Source organism: Myotis nattereri (genome assembly GCF_964212035.1).
Source record: "Myotis nattereri genome assembly, chromosome: 1".
NCBI classification, from domain to species: Eukaryota; Metazoa; Chordata; class Mammalia; order Chiroptera; family Vespertilionidae; genus Myotis; species Myotis nattereri.
The window spans coordinates 54,567,861-54,587,237 of record NC_138075.1 but is presented as its reverse complement, the minus strand read 5'-3'; the positions used below and the strand labels follow the sequence as shown (position 1 = coordinate 54,587,237).

Below are 19,377 nucleotides of genomic sequence, written 5' to 3'. Positions count from 1 at the left end.
AAAGGGGTTGTGACCCACAGGTTGAGAACTGCTGTCCTAGGGGATATAATGGAGTATTTCTCTTAATTTTTCATGGCAATATGGTAGATTTTCTGAAATATTAAAACGTGTTGCAAATGATATAGAAAATTGATCAGGCAAACTTTTCCAATGAACACTCAGATAAATATTTTTGGATCTGTGGATTATATAGTCTCACAACTATTCAACTTTGCTGTTGTAGTGTGAAAACATCTATAGATAATGTATAAATGAATGGACACGGTGGATTCAACCTCGGGGCCATAATTTGCAGAGCCTCATAAACACTCATTGTTTTAAACTACAAATACATTTTGAACTATGTATAATGCCAGGTGTGCTGGGGTCCAACCCCAGCGGGTCCAGGGGTCCCCAAAGGTGTGGACGGAGTCGGCGAAGAAGGAATGACACGGAGACAGCGTTCAGTTGATCAGCAGCCTAGCCAGGATCTCTAACCAGGATCTCCAGCCAAGTCCTGGTCTGGATCTCCAGCGAAGTTCTGTGTCCATGTTCTCTTGCTAGGTTCTCCAGCCAGGTTCTCCAGCGAAGTTCTGGTCTGGATCTCCAGAGAGGTTCTGCTCTGGATCTCCAGCGAAGTTCTGGTTAGGATCTCCAGCCAGGTTCTGTAGCCATGTTCCCTCGCTAGGTTCTCCAGCCAGGTTCTGTCCAGGTTCTCCAGCCAGGTTCAGTCACCAGGTTCTAGTCAGGTTCTCTTGCCAATTTCTGTAGTCAGGTTCAGTCCAGGATCTTTTGCCATGTTCTCTCGCTAGGTTCTGTCTCTAGGTTCTGTTGCCAGTTTCTGTCCAGGATCTTTTGCCATGTTCTCTCCAGCGAAGTTCTTCTGTCTCTAGAGAACGTTCTGTGTAGGTTCTGTGCCAATTTCTGTCTCTCCCTCTGTGTCTTGCTGTCTTCTTACATCTGTATTTATACCAGTTGATTCCAATCCTATCAATCTCTATTTCAAAGGTTAGGGCGTTTCTTATCTCCATTCCAGGGAGTAAAGATTATGTAGCTTAAGCATGATTGTTCATAGTTAAAGTGATTAATTACCCGCCTGGCACTTAGTTAAGAGGTTTTATTCCCTCCCTAACTTCAGGGGAAAATCCCTACCTGGGGAAACAACCTTTCTCAGAGACCTTGGTTAAAACACATAGTGCCAAGAAGGTGAGCAAACATATTAAGAACAGTATGCCATATATGCCAGGTCCCTTGAAACAGCAAGGATGGACCGGCTCCCGGCACAGGTGGGTACTATACTTATTGGGGGAATCACTTACAGAAATTTATAATTTATATACTGGTACACTATGATGTACTCTTGAAACTAACATAAAATAACTAGGGGCCCAGTACACAAATTTGTGCGCCTTAAAAGGAACTGTGGGCCACAGAGGCTGTGGTAGTCACAGGGGCGGGTCTCGGCCCATCCTCCCCCCACCCCCCCACCCCCGCCTGGCCCCTCCTGTCTAAAAAGCAGGGCTGCCAGCAGACACGGCCCTAAGTCCCCTGTCTGCTGGCAGCCCTGCTTTTGCCACTGCCACTCCGACGCGCTGATAGCGCTGGTCCAAGCGCCAGGCGGGACCACAGCATGTGGGAGCAAAGAATTTTCAGTAACCACCGGAAGCTCACCCGATGACAGCGGCTGGTGCCCTGCCTTGGTCTGGCGTCCCCCCTCACCTGCTCCACCATTCTGCTGTGGCTGACGCCTGCCATGTTCCGCCTAGTGGTCAGCACACGTCATAGTGACAGATTGTTTGGTTGTTCAGTTGTTCTGCCACTTGGTCTATTTGCATATTAGGGTTTTATATATATAGATATTGAATGTCAACTGTAACTGGAAATAAATTACAAATATTTTGAAAATTTTGTGCATAAAGGTAAATCGTATTTGAAATATACTTTATTATACAGTTAACAAATATTTAGTACCAATTTAAAAGCTTATATGCCATATACTATGCTAAGTACTATGCATGATTACTACCATCATGATTACTACCATCATGAAGTTTATAATGTAATGGGGAAAACAGACACTGACCAGGTATTTAAATGCATTAGACAAAGGATAACATTGAGTGGGTGCACAATAAAAAGCCCTGTGGTGAATCATTTTGTAAAATAGATAATCCCCATGTATAACCAATAATCACTCCTTATAATTTGCCAGTTATTAAGATTTATGCTATATTTTTCTTTAAAAAATTGACCCTAATGTATAATATATCTTATCAAAGGTAAATTATTTCTTTTTAATCATTTTTTATTTTTCAGTTACAGTTGACATACATTAAAAACATGTTTCAAATGTACACCCCAGTGATTACACCTTATAGAACTTACTAAGTGATTATCCAAATAAATTTGTAACTATCTGACACCATACATAGTTATTAGAATACTAGAGGCCCGGTGCATAATTTGTGCATGGGTGGGGTCTGGCCGGCCTGCCCCGATCAGGCTGATCGGGCTGGCCGGCTGGGGGAAGGGCACCTGGGAGGTTGGCCGGCCAGCCCTGCCCCCGATAGTAGTGGGGGTGGCTAACTGGGGGCGGGGCTAGTCGGGGAGGGGCCAGCCCTGCCCCTGGTTGAACTCCCGGTTGAACTCCCAGTTGAGGGGACAATTTGCATATTAGGCTTTTGTTATATAGGATTATTGACTCTATTCCCTATGCTGTACTTTACATTCCCAAGACTTTTCTGTAACAACCAACTTGTACTCCTTATTTTATCTTTTTCCCCCCTTGTGCCCAACCTCCCTCCCATTTGGTAACCATAAAATGTTCTCTGTATCTATGAGTTTTTCTATTCTGTTTATTTTGTTTTTTAGCTTCAGTTGTTAAATATGTATTTATTACCATTTAATATTGTTCATATTTTTTTTCTTTTCTTTTTTCTTAAGAAAGACCCTTTAACATTTCATGTAATACTGGTTTGGTGGTAATGAACATCTTTAGCTTTTTCTTATCTGTGAAGCTCTTTATATGTCCTTTGATTTTAAATAGTAGCATTGCTGGATAGAGTAATCTTGGCCATAGGTCCTTGCTTTTTATCACTTTGAATATTTCTTGCCCATCCCTTCTGGGCAGCAAAGGTTCTATTGAGAAATCAAGTGACACTTGTATGGGAGCTTCCTTGTAGGTAACTAACTGCTTTTCTCTTGCTTTTTAAGATTCTTTATCTTTCACCTTTGCATTTTAATTCTGATGTGTCTTGGTGTGGGCCTCTTTGATTCAACTTTGGGACTCTGATTTCTTTACTTGCATGTCTGTTCCCTTCACCAGATTAGGGAAGTTTTCTGTCCTTTTTTTTTCTTGAAATATGTTTTCAATTTCTTTCTCTCTCTCTCTCTTTCTCTCTCTCTCTCTCTCTCTCTCTCTCTCTCTCTCTCTCTCTCTCTCTCTCTCTCTTCTGCTTTCAGAAACCCCCATGATTCCAATGTTGGTACATTGAAGTTGTCCCAGAGGCTCCTTTACTTTTTTGGATTTTTTTTCTTTTTGCTGTTCTAATTGCGGTTTTTTGCTTCCTTATATTCCTCTGCTTCATCTACTGTACTGGTGATTCCCTGTAATGTAGTCTTCATTTCAGTTAGTGTGCATTCTTCATTTCTGTTTTTTTTTTTTTTAATTTTCTATCTTTGTTTTTGTTTCCTATCTCTTCTTTCTAAGTTCTCACTAAGTTCATTAAGCATACTTATAATCACTGTGATGAACTCTGTTTCTGATAGATTGTCTCCATTTTGTTTAGTTCTTTTTCTGATGGGCTGTTCTGTTTTTCATTTGGGACATGTTTCTTTGTCTCCTCACTTTGGCTGCCTCTCTGTGTTTGTTTCTGTGTATTAGATAGATCTGCTATTTCCCAGGCTTGGTAGAGTGACCTTATGTAGTAGATGTCCTGTAGGGTCCAGTGGCATAGCCTCTCCATTCACTTGATTTGGGCACTCCAGGTATAGACCCCCTGTGGGGCTCTGTACACCCTTCTGTTGTAGGTGAGCCTTGATTGCTATTGGCATGTCAATGGAAGGGAGCTACCCCCAGGACAGTTGGCTGCAGGGACTGGCTGTGACCACCAACCACCATGGAGGACAGATAGCTGTGCTGGGGCCCACCCCACAGAGAAGGATTTACTTGAGTGTGTCACTTGTGGAGGTGGTTGGGTGGTGCTTCAATATGGTCTGAAGATGTTTACCGGGTGCACTGGCTCTGAGGCCTCCTGGGGGTGCTGGCCAAGCTCATTTGCTGCTTGTGTTCTGCCTGGAGCCAGCCGGCATGAGCTACAAAGAGATCTGCAGATGGCTGCTACTTGTGCTGGGCTTGGAGATGCCCTGGCAAGGCCAAACTGCGAACCAAGGCCAGCTGCTGCTTGTGCCGGGCCTGGGGTCACTTAGCTGGAGGTATGGGGTACGCTGAGGCCAGATGTTGCTTGTTAGATTTTTATGAAAGTGTGAAGCATGAGCCAAGATAGGCCATTTGTATGGGAAACCTACTGGAAACAGCTTGGATAGGCTCACAAAGTTGGAGGGGAAAGAGTTTTAGGGAATCACCAGGGCAGCATGAACAATGTGACTGTTGAGACTCAGATAAGGTACTCACCTGCTGGCTCTATGGCAGGGGTCTCAGAAAAGAAACAGTGGCCTCTGTCAGCACTTAAACATTTTAAAAAAATTTATGTATTGATTTTAGCAGGGGGGAGAGAGAATGAGAGAAAGAAACATCTACTTGTTGTTTCACTTATTTATGCATCCATTGGTTGATACTTATATGTGCCCTGGGGATGGAACCTGCAACCTTGGTAAATCAGACATCTAAGCAACTGAGCTACCCAGCCAGGGCTCTGCCAGCACTTTTATCTGACAGAAAGCTATCTACCCACAGCTTTCACCTTGATGCCACACAATCCACTTCCTCCCTGTATGCCCCTGGTTCCTTTCAGCCTGTTGCCCCAGTGCTAGACCTCAGAGGGAGTGAGTCCAGTAGGTCTGCACATGGTTCCTTTTAAAAGAACTGCCCGAACTCCAGAGGTCCTTGGTCTTACTCAGCCATAGTCCATGCTGGTTTTGTTGTGTGTGTTTTTAAAAGATTTTCTTACTGATTTTTAGAGAGAGAGGCAGGGAGAGGGAGAAAGAGAAACATCAATGTGAGAGTGAAACATTGATCAGTTGCTTCCTGCAGGCTCCCTGCCAGGGATTGAACCCACAACTTGGGCATGTTCACTTATCAGGAATCAAATCAGCAACCTTTAGGTGCATGGGACGATGCCCAGCTAACTGAGCCACACCAACCAGAGATTCTTGTTGGTTTTTATAGCAGAAGTTATGGAGACTTCTCTTCTTGGCCCTGGAACCCTGGTCTGGGAGGACCTGGTGTGGGGCTGGGACCCCTCCTCAGAAGTGACCTCCACAGCTGAGATATCCCTCCCAGTTTTTAACACCATATGTAGGTGTGGGACCAGCCTGTTCCACATCTCCTCCCCTCCTACTAGTCTTGATGAGGCTTCTTTAAACTTGATGAGGACTTACATTTAGCTAGATTTCAGGCGGTTCTGAATGATGGTTGTTCTGTAGTTTAGTTGTAATTTTGATGTGGTTGTGGGAGAATTCAAGTTCAGTATTTTTAAGGTGACTTATTCAACCAAACCACTTTTCTTATTTGTGACACTCATGTTAAATAAATTAACATATGCATGCCTAAAATTATAGCAAAGTCTACTTGATGTATATTTTTTCCTTTCAAATATAGTTGCTGTTGAATTTTATTAGGTCTCAGCTCAATATCATCTATTATTATTAATGTACGTTTATTTTTGGTCTCTAGAGGTCTATTATCTGAAGGGACAGTTCATCTATATTCAGAAACTCAGGTATGAAATCAAACTTTTTGTGAGTATAATTACATTCTGTAAAATTTAGGGTTTTTTTTTAGACTTTTCTTACACAAAACAGAGAAGTGTTATGACTCTAGAAATAGAATAAAAGCTTGATACTCAGAAGAGATGTCTTCATGAAATTTTGCTCATAAAATAAATGAAATCCGTTTTTGTCTCATAATTTTACTGAACAATTTGGAGCTATGATGGAAAAAATTCTAAGTGAAATGAGTCTGTACCCTAAAGATATTTTAGTTTTCTATCTGAAGTCCAAATTTATAGATAGAAAATCTGAAAAAGAAAAGTTTTTATATACAAAGAATGTATTTTTAAAAGGTTTATTCATTCATTTAAATATTTACATGTAGGGATTACTATTGTAGATGCCGAGCTTACTGTGGACTGTAAATTCCCCACCCATGGGGATGTAGGTCTAAGTAACAGTATACATTAAGCATGTCAAACTCACAGCTGGCTGCAGGTGTGACATGGTTGGCACACATGAAAGCCATCAGGGGAATAATCAGTAAGGGGAACTAAATTCTGTGAGAACATTCAGTTTAACGTACAACCCGCTAGCTGAGTATCCTTTAAACTTTGGGACTCATTTTCTTTGTCTTGGAATCTCTTGGTCCTAATATCATCTAGGTCTTTTCCAGCTATACAATTCTGGGATTTTTAAAAATACAGTTTGATTCACTTCATGAAAGTAGCAATTCTTTTATGTAGCAAACCAACAAGTCTGAATTACTTACTTTAGCACATGATTAGAATCTAACTAATCAATAATTTAAATTTTTTTCATATAGCCAAAGAGCAAAAATGTTGATCCAGTAAACCAGGTTAAAAAAAAACTACACTCTGCAAATAAAGGAAAGAAAACAAATTCAAGGTATAGTACAGTTTTAAAAGTATACTTTCCCCTAAATTTTATAATTTACAGTAGTATCATTCTTTTTTAAAAATAATTTTTATTGATTTTAGAGAGGAAGGGACAGGGAGAGAGAGATAGAAACATCAACACTAGAGAGAATCATTGATTGGCTGCCTCCTGCATGCCCCAAAATGGCTATTGAGCCTGCTACCTGGGCATGTGCCCTTGACTGGGAATCAAACTATGACCTTCTGGTTCGTAGGTCAATGCACAACCACTGAGCTACGCTGGACAGGCCATTCTTAATTATTAAGTTTTTTGTTTCTCCAGGTCTTTTTTTACCACAAATTATACAAAATTACACCATATAAATAATATATATATATATATATATATATATATATATATATATATATATGTTTATATATATATATCTGTCCACATTCAATAATTTAAAACATTTTCTATCAGAAATGTCTTGCAGCAGTTAATTTTGTATCTTCTTAGAACTATGACTAGAACCTAGATGTTATTTTCTGCCTATTTCTCTCAAGTAAACGAAATTGCATATACTTCTTTATATTTAATGGCACCATACCTTACTGTATTTGAGATATAGAATGATTTAACTTGCTCTAAGACTATAATGTAACTAGAGGCCCGGTGCACAAAAATTTGTGCACTCGGGGGTTGGGGGGTCCCTCAGCCCAGCCTGTGCCCTCTCGCAGTCTGGGACCCCTCAGGGGATGACCACCTGCTGGCTTAGGCCTGCTCCCCGGGGGATTGGGCCTAAACTGTCAATCAGACATCCCTCTGGCAGCCCAGCAGCCCTCAGGGGATGTCCACTTGCCAGCGGGGAGCAGGCCTAAACTGCAGTCGGACATCCTTAGCGCTGCTGAGGAGGCAGGAGAGGCTCCCACCACCACCGCTGTACTGGCAGCCATCAGCCTGGCTTGTGGCTGAGCAGAGCTCCTCCCATGTGAGAGCCCCCTGACCACCAGAGGGCAGCTCCTGCATCGAGCGTCTGCCCCCTGGTGGTCAATGTGTGTCATAGTGACCAGTGATTCCCAGTCTTTCTGCTGTTAGGGTCAGTTTGCATATTACCCTTTTACTATATAGGATAGAGGCCTGGTGCATGGGTGGGGGCCGGCTGGTTTGCCCTGAAGGGTGTCCCAGATCAGGGTGGGGGGTCCCGCTGGGGTGCCTGGCCAGCCTGGGTGAGGGGCTGAGGGCCATTTTCAGGCTGGCGGGCAACTGAAGCTTGCAACCTCTCCTTTTTTTCTTTTTTCTTTTTTAATTCTGGGACTTATTTACCTTCTATGGCTGTCACTGGAGCTGAGAGCCGGCTTTAGCTCTGAGGCTGGCTCCAGCTTGAGGCCTCGGCTGCTGAAAGCAGGTATCTGGGGTTTATTTGGCTTCTATAATTGAAACACTGTTGCAGCTTCAGCTCTGAGGCCTTGCTGGCTGAAAGCAGGTTTCTGGGGTTATTTAGCTTCTATAATTGCAACATTGTTTCTTAGACTGGAGCTCAGAGCTGGCTACGGCAGGCGGGGAAGCTTGGCTTCCTCCATCACTGGAGCAAGCAAGACTCCTGCTTGCTCCAGCTCCGTGGCTGCTGGCTGCCATCTTGGTTGGATTAATTTGCATATAGTTGCTCTGATTGGCTGGTGGGTATGGCTTAAGGTGTAGCGAAAGTATGGTCAATTTGCATGTTTGTCTTTTATTAGTATAGGATTTACATTCTATTGTTTTTGATGAAAAATAATTCAAGACTGGTCTTAGTACTTTATGTATTAAAAATGGGGCCAATGAGGCTCTTTGGGTTGGAGACTTTTTAGAAAAAGGGGGTCATACCTGCTGTGGGTTGTACCAATCAGCTTCTTATTCACAGGGTTATTCAATTTATATGTCTACTAGAGGCCCAGTGCACGAAATTCGTGCACGGGGGGTGAGGGGTCCCTCAGCCCGGCCTGCAACGACACCAGCGTTTCTCGCCCTGGCTTCTGGCCCGAGGTCCCTCTCCTCCTTCTGTATGGCCAGGGCGGGGAAACTGGGCTTGCGTCACCGTGAGCCCAGCATCCCTCGCCCTGGCCTTTGGCCTGAGGCCCTTCCCCTCCTTCTGTGTGGCCGGGTCGGGGACCCTCCCCTCCCTCCAAGTGTCCGAGACGCAGACGCTGGGCTCGCATTGCTGGGGCGACACCGCTAGCATCCCGCCCTGGACCACTATGGGCGCTGCCATCTTTGTTGCAGAGTGGTGGTTAATTTGCATATTACTCTTTTATTAAATAGGATTACTTACCTAAACTCCTAATTTGGGAAAAATGTTTGTTAATTTTTGTGTCTGTTAATTGGCTATATAACCTTTTTGTTTTTTTCAATAAATAGAGAAAAAAATAGAGTGAAAGGATAGGAAGAAAAATCTAAAAATTGACTATTTGAAGAGGAGAGAATACATACTATATACTGGAAAGGTTATCTTATTTTTTTAGACTTCGTGTTTACTTTTATAAAGAAAAGGTTTGCTTTTCAAAATAAAATTCAGAAGCTTTTGCTTTTGTATCAAAAGTAAATCCAACTTTTTGGTCGACTTTGATCCTAGTTGAAAAAAATGTTGAGTTTGAGCTAAGAAGTGTTTACTCTGTAATTCTTTCTCAAGAGATATTTTTTTTTAGTGTTTGCAGAATTATGGCTAGAGTGCTATTATTTGTATAGGTCTTCTCCAGCAGCATGTGAAATTAAAAGCCACAGGCTAGATTTGACCAAGAAGGCCAAGTTTAGTACTTTTATTTTTGATGTTCTCTTGTTTGGAGGCAATGTTAAAATAAACAGGCCTCACAAAGCCTTTCTAGCTCTGTGGTTCTATAATTCATAAAGATGGAAAGTCTACTAAGACACTTATTAGTCGTTGAAAGTATCAACTATAGGTTTCATCATAAATTTAAATTTTATGATAATTTTGATATGCTTTGTTATGATAAGTCATATTTAGGAGTCTTACATATACAGTATGTGTAATGTACATTTACATATGTAATTTTCTTTTTTAGTATAAAGTTGAAATACTCTGATGTACCAACTGCCGATGATGTTGCCATTCCAGAGGATTTCTCAGACTTTTCTCTTGCTAAAACAGTTAGCAAAATTGAAGGGCAACTGGAAGAAGAAGGCCTACCTGATTATATAGATGATGATATTTTTTGTGGTGCTAGTAAAGACATTGGAACAGGTAAGTTTTCTTTTATTTATATCACAGTTAATTAGAAAAAGATATTTAGGAACTTTTTTGCATTTTAAAATATATTGTGATGTATTTGTTTCAAAATCATCTAGTACAGTGGTTCTCAACCTTCTGGCCCTTTAAATACAGTTCCTCATGTTGTGACCCAACCATAAAATTGTTTTCGTTGCTACTTCATAACTGTAATGTTGCTACTGTTCTGAATCGTAATGTGAATATCTGATATGCAGGATGGTCTTAGGCGACCTCTGTGAAAGGGTCGTTGACTGCCAAGAGGGTCACGACCCACAGGTTGAGAACCGCTGATCTAGTGGGACATGATGGTGGAAGGAATGAGTGGGATTGTAACTGAAGTAATTGGTTATGAGTCAGTAATTATGAAAGTGGATCATGGGAAAGTAACTGCTTCATTGAACTAGTCCAGCCGTGGGCAAACTACGGCCCGCGGGCCGGATCCGGCCCGTTTGAAATGAATAAAACTTAAAAAAAAAAAAAGACCGTACCCTTTTATGTAATGATGTTTACTTTGAATTTATATTAGTTCACACAAACACTCCATCCATGCTTCTGTTCCGGCCCTCCAATCCAGTTTAAGAACCCATTGTGGCCCTCGAGTCAAAAAGTTTGCCCACCCCTGAACTAGTCTCTACTTTTATGGTGTTGGTTTCATTGACCACTCTTCAACTAAGGTTAAAATGTCCCAAAACTAATCCTTAAAACATTAAAATTTTAAAAAAAAACCCACACACATGATTCTTTGAATTTTTTCATTTACCATTATTATATTCTGCTTATTGCATATTAAATTAACACGTGCAGAAGAATAAATGAATTATAGATGTAGCATCAGGTAAAATGATCAAATGAGTTTTCTAACCAATATAATTTTCTTTCTTATAAACTCATTTTTGTCAGACCACTAGAAACATAATAGTACTAAGTTTATATCATCTGAAGACATTGTTAGTTACCAGTAATGCCTCTAAAATTATGTTGAGTTTGTGAGGAATCACCAATGCTATTGTAAACAAAAATAAGACAGTTCAGTGTATATGTACATAGTTAATGCTGAACTATAATTAATTGTGAGTTCAGACAAGCCACTTAGCCCCTCTATAATACCAATATATTAGTTTCAAAATTTAGCAGTTTATATTAGATGATTATAAACTTTATCTTTAAAATTATCTGATTCTGTGAAAATCACAACAATTATATGTATAATGATTGTTGGACCGCATGCTAGTTAGTCATAAGTGAGGAGAAATGTATTTATGCATTTACTATATTTATTGACCTATCCAAGCTTTCTGGGGCTAGTTGTCAAGAAGGAAGTTAAATGAAGCAGGATGTTGCCTTTGTGTCTCTGTTAAGATGCCTTCAGGGACACAATGGTCAGATGTTAGCTGCTCCTCAGCACACGGTGAACGTGGCCCTGTTACGGTATTCCTCTTCCCTGATACCGGGAACCAGCACAAACTGCTTTTTCTAATTGCTCAATTACCCCTCTGCATCTTTACCCCCTTTTTGAGAATTTTTGCCCTGCATGTCTCCCCTTTTATTCTTTTATTCCAGATGATTGCCTGTGGTTACCTGGGGGAGGAAAAGATCAACAAGTAGTTTAGCAGCACAGATTGCTTTGTAAGACTAATAGTTGGAGTGGGATGGGGAGGTTAGTGCTGGGTACCTAAAGCAGGAGAGAGAAAGAGATAGTAGGAAAAGGTCATGCTCTCCCATTCTTCTTTCTTTTCCCCTAGAGACCAACTACTGCAAATGTCACACTTTTGAATTTATCATTCCCCTTCTATCCCTGTTAGCCTGAAGTTATATGAGAAGCTAGAAAGAGAGTTAAGGCTCTAGAGCAGCCGTGGGCAAACTACGGCCCGCGGGCCGGATCCGGCCCGTTTGAAATGAATAAAACTTAAAAAAAAAAAAAAGACCGTACCCTTTTATGTAATGATGTTTACTTTGAATTTATATTAGTTCACACAAACACTCCATCCATGCTTCTGTTCCGGCCCTCCGGTCCAGTTTAAGAACCCATTGTGGCCCTCGAGTCAAAAAGTTTGCCCACTCCTGCTCTAGAGAGATCTAGGTGGGTTAGAACCAACCGCAGCTCATCAGCTCCACGGTGACACTGGGGACCTTGATAAGAGCTTGGGAACAGAAAGTGTGTACACAGACGTATGCTTGTGGTTCAGATTCTCAGGAGTGCTTTGGTTCCCCCCAACCCCCCCTTATTTTACTTGATTCCACTGTTGAAATGTGAGCATTTGTTTCTGTTGGGTGGATTTGTTAATTTATCTTTAAATTAGGAGTATTTAATCTTCCCAAACAGGGACCTCCTGTTAGATTCCCATCTTGAACGTGTTTGTTCTTTCATAATATAATGGTCTGTCTTATAAATGATGATGTTTTAGATTCAGTGAAAGGCAATAAATATAATTATTTAAATCCACAGAAGCACAGATCAGATTTCTGAAGGCCAAACTCCGTGTTATGCAGCAGGAATTGGATAATGTTGTATGTGAATGCAATAGAAAGGTTAGTTTTTAAAAGCTCTCAATGTATATGCTCTAATATTAAGACATTTTAGGAATAATTTAAATTATATTTTAAAATTAGCTTCATTGAGATATAATTCAGTTAAATTTTGAATTAAAAATTATATGTAAACACTGAACTCCATTCTAAGATGTGGGATTTTCAGAGCTAAATAATTTTAAATACTTGTTAGCAAGTAGAATTCTTTATATTAGACTTTTAAGTGTAAGCTATTAAGCACAAATAAAATATGTGACTTTCATTTTTTAAGATGAAAATCAAAGATCATATGAAGTTCCTTTTTGTTTTCTGCTTTATATTTTTAAATCATGTGCATTTTTATATACCAAATCATGTGCATTTTTAACATAATCTATAATTTCATAACTATAGGAGGATGAAATTCAGGATTTAAAGTCTCAAGTAAAAAATTTTGAGGAAGATTGTGTAAGACAGCAGCGAACAATTAATTTGCAACAGTCTCAAACAGAAAAATATAAAACTCTTTTCGAAGAAGCAAACAAAAAATGTGATGGATTACAGCAACAGCTGTCTTCAGTAGAAAGGGTAATTATTTTGCTATTTTTCTTAACCTAAAACCAAAGATGCACTAAACCACTATAGTTGCACATTTGGATAGACACCACTATTGGTTGTTTAGTTATTTTGTCAGTGTTGACTAAAAACTCTTCTTCCTTATATAGGAGAGTATTTTTTAATAGATTTATTGAGATATAGTTCACATAGAATACATCGCACCCTTTTAAGTGTACAATTCAGTGGCTTTTAGTGTATTCACAGTTGTGCAACTACCACCACTATCAATTTTAGAACATTTCATCACTCCAAAAGACCACCCATACCCTTTAGCCAAGTACTCCATCCCTCTTCTTAAACCCTTCCAGCCCTAGGCAGTTTCTAATCTTTTTGTCTCAATAGATTCGACTATTCTGGACATTTCATATATATAGCATCATACAATGTGTGGTATTTTGAGACTGACATCTTCAGCTTAACATGTTTTCAAGTTTTATCCACACTGTAGCACATTTCATTACTTTAGTACTTTTCATGGAGTATGTAGTTGTAACACGTTTATCTGTTTATCATTTGATAGACATTTGGTTTGTTTCCAATTTTTGTGAATCATGCTGCTATGAACATTGATGTACATACAGGTTTTTGTGTGGACATGCTTTCATTTCTCTTGGGTAAATACCTAGGAATGGAATTGCTGGGTCATAGGTTAACCCTTTATTTAACTTTTGAGGAACTTCCAACTGTTTTCCAAACCAGCTATACAACTTTTACATTTCCACCAGCAGTGTATAAGGGTTCTAATTTCTCTCTACATTCTCACCAACACGTTAGATTATCTTTTTCATTATAGCCATTCTATTGGTGTGCGGTGGTTATCTCATTGTAGTTTTGAGGTACATTTCCCTGATAACTCATGATTTTGAATATATTTTATATGTTTATTGGACATTTGTATATCTTCTTTGGAAATATGTCTGTTCAGATCCTTTGCCCATTTTAAAAAAAATATATTTTATTGATTTTTTACAGAGAGGAAGGGAGAGGGATAGAGGGTTAGAAACATTGATGAGAGAGAAACATCGATCAGCTGCCTCCTGCACACCTCCTACGTGGGATGTGCCTGCAACCCAGGTACATGCCCTTGACCAGAATCGAACCTGGGACCTTTCAGTCCACAGGCCAACGCTCTATCCACTGAGCCAAACCAGTTAGGGTCTTTGCCCATTTTTGAAATCAGAATTTTAAAATTATTGAGTAGTAAGAGATCATTATATATTCTAGATACAGTCCCTCATCAGATATATGATTTGCAAATATTTCTCCCATTCATTGGGTTGTCTTTGCACTTTCTTTATGGTGTACTTTGAAGCACAAAAATTTTAAATTTTGAAATCCAATTTATTTAATATATCTTTGGTTGCTTGTGCTTTTGGTGTCATATCTGCAGGGAGAATATATTTTAAATAAACTATTCTACTTAAGAATTTTTATATTACATACCATTGTGTTAACAAAAATACACTATGCAGTATTATTTTGTAAGACTGAGTGACGATTAAATTTATGTAACCTAGCATGTATTGAGATTTAAGCAGTAAAAAAATATGCATTCTTCATTATAATGCCATATTTCTCTTTAGTGTGTTCATATAAAAGTGCCTATTTTTAAACATTATGGCCTTGTATAATTAGCATTATCATCTGGTAATACATTTTTTAACATCAGATTTATTGGGATATAATTTATATACAGTAAATCACCTCTTTTATTACACAGTTCTATGAGTTTTAACAAATGCACAGTCCTGAAACCACACCATAATTGAGATATAAAACATGCCCATCATCCCACAAAATTCCCTTGTGAATTTAGTCAAGTCCTTCCTCTCCTTTCAGCCTCAGGCAACACTCATTTCTTTTGGTTCTTATTTTTTGGCCCTTATGATAATGTCATAAATAGAACCACATAGTAGCCTTTTGAGTCTGGTGGGTTTTTTTTTTTTCACTTAGCATAAAGCATTTTAGACTCACCCATGTTGTAGTAGTCCGCTCGTTTTTATTGCTGAATAGTGTAACATTACCAAATTTTGTCTACCTACTCATCTAGAAATAAAAATTGATTGTAGTATTTAATACTCTAAGCCTGTGTTGTCCAGTACAGTAGCCACTCACTGTATATGTGACTAGTCCAAATTGTGACATGCTGAAAGTTTAAAATAAACATCAGATTTTGAAGACTAAGTATAAAAGAGAATAAAGAATGTGAAATCTCATTAATATTTTTATAATGGTTACATGTTGAAATGATAATATTTTGGATGTATTGGGATAAGGGAAATAGTATTAAAATTAATTTTACTTATTAAAGTGGCTACTAGAAATTTTTTAATTAAATAGAAATATATTATATTACTGTTGGGCTAAGAAATCTGGACAAGTGGCCTAAGGAAAAAAGCTCTCCTATCTGGGGAACAACAATTTTAATTTGTATGAACACTTCCTCATTTGTCATTATGCAACCCAGCTCTGGTCATATCACTGTTCTAGTCTCGCATAATCTTAAAACTTTGTTTATATTTTTTATTCTTTTCTTGTTCTTGGACATCATACTCAATCCTGTGCATTCTTTCTTCTTAATGTTTTTCATTCATTTCTTCAATTCCCATTGCCACTCACTACTTGGTTAAAGCTCCTATTATTTCTGATCCTCCTTACTGGTTATTTTATGTCCTTTCTCTTTTCCTTGTCCATTGTATCCTGTAGTATGCCAATAGATTAACATTTCCAAAGGACTACATTGACTGTAACACTACGTTTGTATGGGCAGAAAAGGATCTAACATATTTTGGGTGCTTTGTGCCAGGCAAAACATTTATAAAAAGGAAACTGAGAGGACTAAGAGGTCTGAGAGGTTAAGGAGAATGCACAAGGTCACATAAGAGTAAAAGAACAGGATTCAAACAGTATTTGTCTGACTACAAAGTCGTTTTTTTTCTACAAAGCACATAGACTTTTTCTGCAACTGCACCCTCCCTCTCCAAATTAAATGGACTTAAACACACAGTCGTTCCAAAATCTCCTTGCTGTTTAGAGTTAAATATTTGAAACTTTTGGTTCATAGTAACTAAGTAATTATGGTACATTGGCTACCTGAAGATTTTTATGGAAACTTTCATTTGCTCTAAATTCCCACCTTGCATCCTTATTTACCTAGGAGCCAGAGAAGCATAACTCTTTCTGGATTATATGGAACTCAAGACAGAATCTTTCTTTGATAATTGCATTTATTTTATATATTTCTAGAAACAAATCTCAATGTACAGTTCACAGAAATATAAAACAGAGCTTTAGTTTAATGAAGCTGCTTCTATAAACCGGCAAAAGCTAACTGTTTAAACAGTTATGTGTATTAATTTAGCTGCTGACACTAATAGATGAAGTCATTTTTAGAACATAAAAACAGCCCTAACCGGTTTGGCTCAGAGGATAGAGCATCAGCCTGTGGACGCCAGGGTCCCAGGTTCGATTCCGGTCAAGGGCAGGTACCTTGGTTGTGGGCACATACCCAGTAGGGAGTGTGCAGGAGGCAGCTGATCGAAGTTTCTCTCTCATTGATGTTTCTAACTCTCTACCTCTCTCCCTTCCTCTCCGTAAAAAAAACCCAATAAAATAAAAAACAAACAAACAAAAAAGAAAGCATTTTATTTCAGCATCGATTTTGTTTTTCTGTGAATGATCTCTGCATTAAAATGTTTTTTTTAAAAAAATATGCTTGTTTCAATTGTACAACTCATTGAGTTTTTACAAGCTAGTCCATCCTTGTAACTACCACCACAATCAAGATAAAGAAAATTTCCGTCACCCCTTCCCCCAAATTTCTATTGTATCCCTTCCTCATCCATCTCTACTCTCTAACCATGGCTCCAGGCAATCACTTATGTGCAGTCCTTTACTACAGATTAGTTTTTCCTGTTCTAAAATTTCATATAGATGGAATCATAGGTATGTACCTTTTTTTGCATCTGGCTTCATTTGTTCAGCATAATGTTTTTGAGATTCATCAATACTGTTGTGTGCTGTGTGGTTCATTCCCTTGTATTGCTGAGTAGTATTTATTTATGAATTTATTTTTGTTGATCTGTTCACCAGTTGAAGGGTGTTTGATTCGATTCCAGCTTTGGACCATTGGATATAGAGCCACTATGAATTTTCATGTACCAGTGTTTTGTGTAGACACACTTTGTGTGTATGTATAGACACATCCAGTATTATTCATGATGTTGAATTAATAACTAGGAGTAGAATTTCTGGATATTATGGAAAGTGCATGTTTAATTTTTTAAAGAAACTGTCAAATTGTGTTCCACAGTGATTTTATTCCCACTAGCAATATATGAGAGCTCCAGTTATCCTGTAGCATCAACACTTGATATTGTCAATCTTTTTAATTTTAGCCATATTAGAGGGCAGAAGTAGTATCTTATTACAACTTTCATTTGTATTTTTTTTTAATTTCTTTATTGGTTAAGTTATTACATATGTGTCCTTATCCCCACATTACTCCCCATCCCCCCCTCGCATGCCCTCACCCCCCTGTTGTCTGTGTTCATTGGTTAGGCCTATATGCTTGCATATAAGTACTTTGGTTGATCTTTCCCCCTTACCCCACCCTCCCCTACCTTCCCGCTGAGGTTTGATGGTCTGATCGATGCTTCTCTGTCTCTGGATCTGTTTTTATTCATCAGTTTATGTTCATTATATTCCACAAATGAGTGAGATCATGTGATATTTATCTTTCTCTGACTGGCTTATTTTACTTAGCATAATGCTCTCCAGTTCCATCCATGCTGTTGCAAATGATAAGAACTCCTTTTTTACAGCAGCATAGTATTCCATTGTGTAGATGTACCACAGTTTTCTAATCCATTCATCTACTGATGGGCACTTAGGCTGTTTCCAGATCTTAGCTATGGTGAATTGTGCTGCTATGAACATATGGGTGCATATATCCTTTCTGATTGTTGTTTCTGGTTTCTTGGGATATATTCCTAGAAGTGGGATCAACTGGGTCAAATGGGAGTTCCATTTTTAGTTTTCTGAGGAAACTCCATACTGTTTTCCACAGTGGCTGCACCAGTCTGCATTCCCACCAGCAGTGCACGAGTGTTCCTTTTTCTCCACATCCTCACCAGCACGTGTTGTTTGTTGATTTGTTGATGATAGCCAGTCTGACAGGTGTGGGATGATACTTCATTGTTGTTTTGATTTGCATTTCTCAGATGATTAGTGACTTTGAGCATGTTTTCATATGTCTCTTGGCCTTCTGTATGTCCACTTTCAAAAGGAGTCTATTCAAGTCCTTTGCCCATTTTTTGATTGGATCGTTTATCTTCTTTTTGTTAAGATGTCTGAGTTCCCTATAACTTTTGGAGATTTGGCCCTTATCAGATATAACATTGGCAAATATGTTCTCCCATGCAGTGGGCTTTCTTGTTGTTTTGTTAATGGTTTCTTTTGCTGTACAGAAGCTTTCTAGTTTGATGTAGTCCCATTTGTTTATTTTCTCCTTGGTTTCCATTGTCCTAGGAGCTGTATCAGTAAAGATATTGCTACAACATATGTTTGATATTTTGCTGCCTATGGATTCTTCTAAGATTTTTATGGTTTCCTGTCTTACGTTTAAGTTCTTTATCCATTTGGAGTTTATTTTTGTGTATGGTATAAGTTGGTGTTCTAGTTTAATTTTTTTTCATGTATATGACCAATTTCCCCAACACCATTTATTGAAGAGACTGTCTTGATTCCAATGTATGCTCTTGCTTCCTTTGTCAAATATTAATTGATTAGAGGCCCATTGCAGGAAGATTCCTGCAAGAATAGGGCTTCCTCGGGCCTATTCCTGCAAGAATAGGGCTTCCTGAGGCAGGAGCTAAGCAGAGAAGGGAGCGAAGCCACTGAGGGCTTCACTCCCTTCTCCGCTGCCTTGCTCCCTCCCGTCTCTACCGCCTCGGCTCCCTCCCTTCTCCGCCACTTCGCTCCCTCCTATCTCTGCTGCCTCACTCCCTTCTGTGTCCGCTGCCTCAGCTCTGCTCCCATCTCCATTCCCTTCTCCACCATTTTGCTCCCTTCTGCAGCACTTGGCTTCCTTCTACACTGTCTTCAGTCTTCGCTCCAGATCAGGTCGCACACGGGATACCTGGATGGCGGCTGGGCGGGCTGGCGGATCGCTGCTGTCCCACCCGGTCGCCCCAGGTCGGGTCGCACACGGGAGGCCCAGATGGCGGCCGGGCGGGCTG

General features: G+C 39.4%; 1 protein-coding gene across 1 annotated transcript in view; it reads left to right on the top strand.

Moving 5' to 3' along the window:
- The window catches only part of TEX9 (testis expressed 9), a gene marked incomplete at its 5' end in the record, with an annotated part of 49,109 nt that overhangs the window by 14,681 nt on the left and 15,051 nt on the right, over window positions 1-19,377 (top strand). The window contains 5 exons of the mRNA XM_081093137.1: window positions 5,834-5,879; window positions 6,695-6,777; window positions 9,807-9,985; window positions 12,459-12,541; window positions 12,935-13,108. Of these exons, the coding sequence (XP_080949263.1) occupies window positions 5,834-5,879; window positions 6,695-6,777; window positions 9,807-9,985; window positions 12,459-12,541; window positions 12,935-13,108 (565 nt within the window). The remainder of the gene's footprint in view (window positions 1-5,833; window positions 5,880-6,694; window positions 6,778-9,806; window positions 9,986-12,458; window positions 12,542-12,934; window positions 13,109-19,377) is intronic.